A 9360-nucleotide genomic window follows, 5' to 3' on the forward strand; every position below is an offset into this window, starting at 1 on the left:
AGAAGAATCAAATATTATTCATAGATAAACTTGATCATAAACCAACAATTCATCGGATCTCGACAAACACACCGCAAAAAGAGTTTACATTGAATAGATCTCCACAAGAGAGGGGGAGAATATTGTATTGAGATCCAAAAAGAGAGAAGAAGCCATCTAGCTAATAACTATGGACCCGAAGGTCTGTGGTAAACTACTCACAACTCATCGGAAGGGCTATGGTATTGATGTAGAAGCCCTCCGTGGTGGATTCCCCCTCCGGCAGAACGTCGGCGACGGCTCCAAGATGGGATCTCGCGGATATAGAAGGTTACGGTGGCGGAAATATTTCTTCGGTGGCTCCCTGGATGTTTTCGGGGTATGTAGGATTATATAGGAGGAAGAAGTACGTCGGTGGCCGCCCGAGGGGCCCACGAGACAAGGGGCGCGCCCTATAGAGGGGTGGCGCCCTACCCTCTCGTGGCCGCCTCGGCTGCTTCTTGACTTGCACTCCAAGTCATCTGGATCACGTTCGTTCCAAAAATCACGCTTCCGAAGGTTTCATTCCGTTTGGACTCCGTTTGATATTCTTTTTCTTCGAAATACTGAAATAGGCAAAAAAACAGCAATACGGGCTGGGCCTCCGATTAGTAGGTTAGTCCCAAAAATGATAATAATGTGTAAAATAAAGCCCACAAACATCCAAAACAGGTAATATAATAGCATGGAACAATAAAAAATTATAGATACGTTGGAGACGTATCACCGAGCGGCACACTCATTGGTGAATGAATACATGAAAAAACTCGTGAATGAATACATGCAAAAAACCGTGTTCTCCACATAATTTTTTTGCACGCATCCCCTCCAGCCTGGCTGAGTGAAAACACAAGCATTGGTGTTTGGTTGCAAGCCTGTTCTACGCAGATGCAAAGTGTTGTTGTTTGGTTAAATACAAGACAATGTATTTGTTAACCTTTTGTTTGAGTGGTAAGGTTACCAACACACACTTATAAACACACCATAGTCATAAACAAGACAACTAATGATAGGCATAACATAAACTAGAGTCTTAAGCATTACTCACATCAGTTAAACTACTCCCTCCGATCCATATTAATTGTCGCCGATTTAGTACAAGAGGGGGTAACACACACTTACTCAAAGAGTCTTAACCAAAGTCTTAAACTAATTGTCCAACACAAAAGTCTTAAACTAACAGGCGCAAAGATAACACCTGAAGGGTCCATGGCAAATGCCTCTTCATGCACCTTGCACTTCATCACCACCTCAACCCCGTCATAGTTGAAGGTGATCAACTTCAAGGTGTTGGGAGTCGGCAGCTTAAAGGTGACAAGGCACCTGATCTTGATATGGTGAGAAGCGGTGAATGGGTCCAACCTTTATCAAGGGCGAGCCTGTTGTTTTTCCGAACCGTAATCATTTAGACGCAACTGGTGTTCGTCGTCAGCATGAATTCTGGTGGGATGGTGGTCAAGTGCTTGGTGAAGTCACAGGTACCTTGATCTATGCTCAACAACTACCTTGATCTATGCTTGGTGACATCAAATGGGCGCCCAACAAGTTCCTAGAAATCCAACTATTTGGACAGTCCGAGATCCCTCAAATCCAACCCATGTGTGGGGGAGAAATATGGTTGTCTGGACTATCCGCCATGTTATCTCCGACACATGGTGCCAACACAAAAACTCCACCCCACGACGCACCCTTCCATTTTCCAGTCGGACCCTCCTCTTTCTGCTCTGTTTTTCGCCATAGCGGGACTTTTCTCGCTGGAGCCCTTTCCTTTAAACCCCGATGATGCTCACCTCACCTTTGTCATGGCGGCTTCTCTCCTTCAGACCATACTTCCCCACAGACCGCCAAGGAGGAGTCCCCCGTCAACCGCCCGCTCTTCGCCCTGATCCCCTTCCCCCATGTTCGTACCGCTACAACTACAATCAGTGCCCACAGCTACAATCGACCATTACAACTACAATCGACGAAGCGTACAACTGCAATCGATGCCTACAACTACAATTGATGCCTAGACCGACGACTATAGCTACACTCCCTGCCCAAATCGAAGCCTACATCTACAATCGATGCAAATCGAAGGCTACAACTACAATCATGTAAAATGGGTAAAGGGCTTGCCGCCATTTTCGGATGAGTGGAGGAGAGGTGATGAAATAATCGATGCCCCTATCCAAATCTTGCCTCCGATGCTCCTCATCCAGATCTTGTGGTCTATGTCGTTGATGAGAGCGGAGAGAGGAGGGAGTGAGCGGTGAAAGAAGGGGGCGGGGATTTATATGACGTCTTCCACATATCCCGGCGCGTACAGCCGTCTTCATCCATATGCGTTGTGTTGCATCCCTTGGACCTAGCTCTGAAAAGACTGCTGATTCGAGGGTTTCTCCGTAGTTAGGCCCAAAGATACTTTAAATTTCACACGGATCAAGATTTCCTCTTGTAAAACAAATCTTGATCCGTGTACGAATAATCCTTCTCACGCTCCACCGGCCCCTGCCCGGGATGAGAAATCCAACGGCGGCCGGTGCCGTCAGCGAGTTGGCGGAGCTGGTCCTCCCGTGGCTGCCGCCGCCCGACCTTGCCGCCGCGGCTTCCGCCAGCCACGCCATGCGAGCGGCCGCGTCTGCTGTCACCGCCGCCCGCGCCGCCGACTCGGCTCGCGGCCTGGAGGCCTTCCCTGCCCCCTTCGTCAACCCCATCGACTCCCAGCCCTACTCCTACTTCATCTACACGCCCTTCTCCCTCATTCCTTCCGCGGCCTCCTTCAACGCCCAGCCGTGGGGCTGCGCATGGTCCCGGACGCTGGGTCCCACCTGGCCCCGCCCCGACCTAGGCCTCCCCTTGGCCGGGTGCTCGTGCGCCCGGGGGGAGTGCGGCGGCGCGGGGTGCGCGTGCGCCGACGCGGAGGCCGAGGCGGCGGATGCGTCGGGGGCGGGTATGGCGAGCCTCAGCGAGTGCGGCGACGGGTGCGCGTGCGGGCCCTCGTGCGAGAACCGGCGGACGCAGCGCGGCGTCACGGTGCGGCTCCGCGTCGTGCGCCAACTGAAGAAAGGGTGGGCGCTGCACGCCGCCGAGGCCATTCATCGCGGCCAGTTCGTCTGCGAGTATGCCGGTACGATACTAGAATACACCCCTCCTTATTCCATATGACGTTGCTGAATCCTTGTCAAAATTGTCGATCAATGATTGCTAGATTGATGATTTATGAATTTACACTAGTGTGCAAAGTCATGATTTCCCTTGCATTTTTGTCAAACGGTGATGCTTGGATGCAGATAAGTTCACCTGCAGATGTGCCTCACAACTGATCCCCGTAGTCAGTTTTGGTCTCAATATGGTGTATTAGTTGTGACTCTCGTGTTTGTTTCGGTTTACACTGAATTGCATTAAAGCTTCAAAGAAAATCAACAGACTTGATAATTAGTTGCTTAGAGGGCAAGAACTTGCTACTGTATCGTGGTTCATGTCAAAAGCATTTTCAGTCAGGTAGGATAGAGGATCCCATGAAAATAACTGAAAGAATCATGCACTTCGGGTGTAAGGTGTGATTCAGGATAGGTATCTGTAGGCAGTAATAATGTGCCAACATTGATAAATATTTGAAGGAGGTCTGACTATCGAAGCCCAATCACCAGAACATAATCATAGAGTCTCGAGTGCACACCAGCAATGCAAATGCTACTATGTGGGCGGCTAGAAAATTCTTGTACTGCATTATTAGAACTTAATATACCAACGATTGGTATCACCGACAATTCATGTGAACCCTCATCATCTTTACCTTGCATCATCTCTGAGCTACTCAAGTTTTGGGTACTTCCCAAATAGCGGTTGTTGTTATTGTCCTACTCCATTGGTTTGTTAGGTTGCATTTATTTTTAAATCCCTTTTGAACTTGCATATAAAGTTATTTTGGCTCGGTGGTCAGGTGTGCTTATGTTTGGTGGTCGTAGCAGGAGCATGGTGACTACTGACTAGATCAGTTCATATTCTGAATGGCAGACTGAGCTTACCATTTTCCATTTGTTAATCTGAAAGATAAATGTAAGGGCTGTAGGAACTAGAGGGCTGATTGGAATTTTTCTTTTGTCATCTTCACATAACATTCTTTAGGTCAGCTTTAGTTTACGTCGGTTTATTATTTGTGGGCTATGTCCATGCTGACATTTACTTTTACTATGCTATTTATGCTTGGATTATAGGCGAGTTCTTGACGACAGAAGAAGCCCGGAGGAGGCATAGGCTGTATGACGAGCTTGCCTCGGTTGGTAAGCTCTCTCCTGCACTCCTTGTCATACGAGAGCACCTTCCTTCTGGGAGAGTATGCATGCGAGTTAACATCGATGCAACAAAAGTGGGAAACGTGGCTCGTTTCATCAACCATTCATGTGATGGAGGCAACCTGCGCCCTATCTTAGTGAGGAGCTCCGGCTCGTTGCTCCCAAGGCTCTGCCTTTTTGCTGCCAGAGATATAGTGGACGGGGAAGAGCTCGCCTTCAGTTACGGGGATGCTAAACCCAATCCTAAGGGCTTACCGTGCTTCTGTGAAAGCTCGTGTTGCCCTGGTGTATTACCTGCAGAAGAAACCTAAGTTCGTGTCATCGGTTGTAATTCCTTCCGGGCAAATTTGGTTATGCGCTGTTTGTAGTTGACAAGAATGTTGGCTAGCTTCAGGATGAGTTATTATTCCTTCATTTCATCGGTTGTAATTCGTTCCTAACAAATTTCATGTATAACTTTCAATATGACATCAATTGTAACTGCCGACTTTGTAACAAATTGGATAATGTACTCTTTCTTAACAGGAGATTTGCTGCAAGGGAATTTAACTTGCACAACAGATCGATTTGCCACGAGAATGGGGCTTGTTTCTTACTAAAACCTGCATTGTCTCTTAAAGATGTCGACAATGCAGTTTGTGTTGGCAGTTGGGCACGCATTCCCTTCTGTAGAAGGACAAGATATGGGCTGTGCAATCTCGATGTATTGATCGGTGCACCAGGCACGTATATATAAGTACAAAGGTGGGCCACAACCTCAACTATACAAAGGAAACAGGAGGTGGGCCCTACACACAAATATACACGTACACAGTATACTCAACACCCCCCGCAGTCGAAGCGGCGCTAGTGACGCAGAGACTGGAATGGAACTCCTCGAAGGTAGAAGTCGGCAATCCCTTCGTCATCATATCGGCAAACTGCTGAGCGGTCGGCACATGGAGAACCCGCATGCGTCCAAGAGCCACCTGCTCGCGCACAAAGTGAATGTCCAGCTCGATGTGTTTAGTTCGGCGATGATGAACGGGGTTGGCGGAGAGGTACACCGCAGAGACATTGTCACAGTAGACAACCGTAGCCTAGGAGACGTCGTGATGCAGCTCCTGAAGTAACTGTCGTAGCCAGGTGCACTCGGCGACAGCGTTGGCCACAGCTCGGTACTCAGCCTCCGTGCTAGAGCGCGAAACCGTGGGTTGTCGCTTGGACGACCACGAGACGAGTGAAGGATCGAGGTAGACGCAGTAGCCAGAGGTGGACCGACGAGTATCGGGGCAGCCAGCCCAGTCTGCATCGGAGTAGGCCACCATCTCCAGAGAAGTGGACGCCGTAAGTGTCAACCCGAGGGACATCGTGCCGCGGATGTAGCGAAGGATCCGCTTCACGAGAGTCCAATGAGAGTCACGAGGGACGTGCATGTGGAGACACACCTGCTGTACAGCATATTGAAGATCCGGTCTGGTGAGAGTCAAATACTGTAGAGCGCCGACAATAGACCGGTAGAAAGGAGCATCCGACGCAGGCGAACCCTCAAGAGCAGAGACCTTGGCCTTCGTGTCCACAGGAGTAGCAACAGGATGACAGTTGAGCATGCCAGCACGCTCAAGAAGCTCATGTGCATACTTCTGCTGATGAAGAAAGAAACCGTCCGGACGCCGAACGGCCTCAATGCCAAGGAAATAATGTAGAGCACCCAGGTCACGCAGCCGGAGAGTAATCTGCTGAAGAACGGCTGCGGAGGAGGCTGTCAGGATGATGTCGTCGACGTAAAGCAGCAAATATGCAGTCATGTCACCGTGGCGATAGACGAACAGTGAGGCGTCCGAGCGAGTAACGTTGAAGCCCAGTGTCTGAAGAAACCCGGCGATCCGCTGGTACCAGGCTCGGGGTGCTTGCTTGAGCCCGTAAAGAGAGCGGGACAGCAGACACACATGGCCGGGAAGTGAGGCGTCGACGAAGCCGGTGGGTTGCTCACAATACACCTGCTCCTCAAGATGGCCGTGGAGAAAGGCGTTGGAGACATCCATCTGGTGAACGGGCCAGCCGCGGGAGACGACGAGCTGGAGGACGGTGCGGATCGTGCCCGGTTTGACAACCGGGGCAAACGTCTCAGTGAAGTCCACTCCAGCGCGCTGGCGGAAACCGCGGACCGCCCAGCGAGCCTTGTAACGCTCGAGTGTACCATCTGAGCGGGTCTTATGGCGAAAGACCCACTTGCCGGTGATGACGTTGGCGCGAGGAGGCCGGGGAACCAGGGTCCAGGTGCGGTTCCGTTAAAGAGCATCGAACTCTTCCTGCATCGCCGCAAGCCAGTGAGGATCACGGAGGGCGGCGCGAGCGGACGCAGGAATGGGCGAAGGCTCTGCGGCGGAGGCGGTGAGGACGTACTCGTCGCGCGAGTACCGGAGGCTCGGACGATGAACGCCGGTGCGAGCGCGGGTGACTGGGCCGGGCGGCGCCGCCGGGGTCGGCGAGGTGGCCGGCGAGGCGGCCAGCGTGGGGGCCGGCGAGGGGGCCGGCGTCGGGGTCGGCGTCAGGGATGGCGAAGAGGCGGGCGTCGAGGCCGCGGAGGAGGCGGCCGAGCCTGCAGCGCCCGATCCCGCGGCGCCCAAGTCGGGGGCGGCGGGTGAAGGCGGGGCGCCGGCTGCGTCGTCGGAGCCGGCCGAGGAGGCCGAGTGGGCGGGCGCCGGCAGGAGGGCGCGGGGACCGCCAAAGCCCGGAGGCGGTCCACGGGCCAGACGGGATCGTCCACCTAACGAGGTCGTCGAAGGGCCGCCGGTGGCGGCGGCGACGAGACGACAAGGGGTACCTGCTGCTGAAACAAAAACACCATCTCATCAAAGTAAACGTGTCGGGAGGTGAAAACACGATGGGAGACGGGATCATAGCAGCGGTAGCCCTTAGTGTTAGGTGGGTAGCCGAGAAAGATGCAGGCGATGGAGCGGGGTGCAAGTTTATGAGGCGCAGTGGCGGCGATGCTAGGATAGCAAAGGCAGCCGAAGATGCGAAGCCCTTCATAAGAAGGAGGTGCACCGAAGAGAAGATGGTGAGGTGTAAAGTTCCTGCGAGTACGACATGGGCGGATGTTGATGAGGAGAGAAGCGCCGGCTAGAGCGTCAGGCCAAAAGCGCGGAGGCACATTGGCATGAAAGAGAAGAGTCCTAACGCAGTCATTTAGAGTGCGAAGGATGCGCTCAGCACGACCGTTCTGCTGCGAGGTGTACGGGCAAGTGAGACGAAAAATCGTGCCATGTGTGGCGAGAAGATTACGAACAACGATGTTGTCAAACTCCTTCCCGTTGTCTGTCTGCAACGCAAGAATGGGTCGACCAAACTGCGTGAGAACATAAGAATAGAAAGCGGCGAGAGTGGATATAACATCCGACTTGCGGCGCAACGGGAAGGTCCACACATAATGCGAAAAATCGTCAAGTATGACAAGATAATAAAGAAAGCCCGTATTACTTGCAACAGGAGATGTCCAAACATCACTATGAATTAACTCAAACGGGTACGATGCAACAAAGGAAGAAGGCCTAAACGGAAGACGAGCATGTTTGCCGAGGCGACATGCATGACACGAGTGATCCTCGTTCTTATTACACGTGAAAGAAAAACTCCGAAGTATGTGGCGAAGTGTGGCAGGATTAGGATGACCCAAGCGAGCGTGCCAAAGATCCACTCCGGTGGCGAGAGCGACAGGGGCGGCGGAAGTGGTGGAGGTGGCGGAGTGAACCGGGTAGAGCTCGTCGGGGCTGTCACATCGGTGGAGCACCATCCGCGTGCGAGCGTCCTTAACAGAAAAACCACATTCGTCAAATTCAACAGTAACCGGATTTTCACGTGTAAGAGAACGAACAGAAACAAGATTTTTAATAAGTTCAGGAGAAACGAGAATATTAGACATGGATATAGGAGTGGAGTTAGACGGAAAATATGTATGTCCAATATGGGTGATGGGAAGAGAAGAACCGTCACCAACGTGATGCGGTTGGAGGTGTGGACATGATGGGCAGGGTGGAGGTTACCAGGGTACGCCGCCATGTGAGCGGTGGCGCCACTGTCCATGTACCAATCGCCGCCGCCAGTGTAGCTGGACAGGGAAGGAGCGTTGTGGAGAGCCGCCAGAAGGGCCGGATCCCACGGTGCCGGCGGGAGAGGCGGCGCAACCGTCAGGGGCAGCAGCGGCGGCCCACCTGGCGGCGGCTGCTGACCGTAGGGCGCCGCATAGGTCTGCGGCGCAGCGTAGTACGCCTGGTGTGACGGAGGCCGAGTGCCGAGAAGGCCCGGAGCAGGGGCCCGAGGAACCAGCATGGAGTAGGCGTGGACAACGCCGGTCCATGGGTTCTGGCCGGCATACCACAGGGCCGGCTGAGGGGCCTGCTGCTGCGGGCGGGGTGCTCCTCCCTGAGCACCGCCGCCGCCCCCTGCTTGCGGCCACCCCGGCGACCGCCGCGACGACCCCCCCCCCCCCCCGTTGGCCGCCGGCTGGGGCGGCGGGAAGGGGGCGGCTGGTGCGGGCGGGAATCCGGGCGGGAAGGCGGGCGCCGCCGGCTGGGGTGGCATCGGGCGGGGCGGTGGCGGGGCCGAACCCCCGCGGGTGCCTGCGACGAGGGCGGTGTGGGTCGCGCGAGTCCGCGCCACCCGCATCCGGCGCTCCTCCAGCTTGAGGTACGCGACCACCTTGGTGAAGGTGGGCTCAGGGATGAGGGTGAGGTTGGAGGCGGCGTTTCCGAAGTCCTCGTTGAGGCCGCCGAAGAGGGTGCTGATGAGGAGCTCGTCGCCAATCTTTTCCCCGAGATCACGGAGCTCATCGGTGAGCTTCTTGAGGCGCATGCAAAAATCATCGATGGATGAGTCAAGTTGCTGGAACCCGTAAAACTCACCATAGAAGAGGACCTTGCACTGCAGCCGATTGTCGGTGAAGAGGCCGTTGAGCTTGGTCCAGACCGCATAGGCGTCGTCCTCGTCGTTCATCACTGTGTGGAAGAGGTCGTTGGAGATGGTGAGGTAGAACCAGCGGATGATGGTGGCGTCGAGGATCATCCACTCCTCGTCGTTGATCATG

General features: G+C 53.8%; 1 protein-coding gene across 1 annotated transcript; it reads left to right on the forward strand.

Moving 5' to 3' along the window:
• Positions 1–2367: 2367 nt before the first annotated feature.
• LOC123070938 (histone-lysine N-methyltransferase SUVR3) lies at positions 2368–4794 on the forward strand. The gene is made up of 2 exons (XM_044494357.1): positions 2368–3127; positions 4218–4794. Exons 1-2 carry the CDS (start codon positions 2518–2520, stop codon positions 4604–4606), a joined length of 999 nt encoding a protein of 332 aa, XP_044350292.1. The 5' UTR covers positions 2368–2517; the 3' UTR covers positions 4607–4794.
• The last annotated feature ends 4566 nt before the right edge of the window (positions 4795–9360 follow it).

Source organism: Triticum aestivum, chromosome 3B, assembly GCF_018294505.1.
Source record: "Triticum aestivum cultivar Chinese Spring chromosome 3B, IWGSC CS RefSeq v2.1, whole genome shotgun sequence".
Classification (NCBI taxonomy): Eukaryota; Viridiplantae; Streptophyta; class Magnoliopsida; order Poales; family Poaceae; genus Triticum; species Triticum aestivum.

Excerpts from the sequence above, each read along its gene's own strand:
- LOC123070938 (XM_044494357.1), top strand. The coding sequence starts at position 2,518 with ATGAGAAATCCAACGGCGGCCGGTGCCGTCAGCGAGTTGGCGGAGCTG. Across the intron at positions 3,128-4,217 it reads GTTCGTCTGCGAGTATGCCG|GCGAGTTCTTGACGACAGAA; the intron begins GTACGATACTAG and ends CTTGGATTATAG.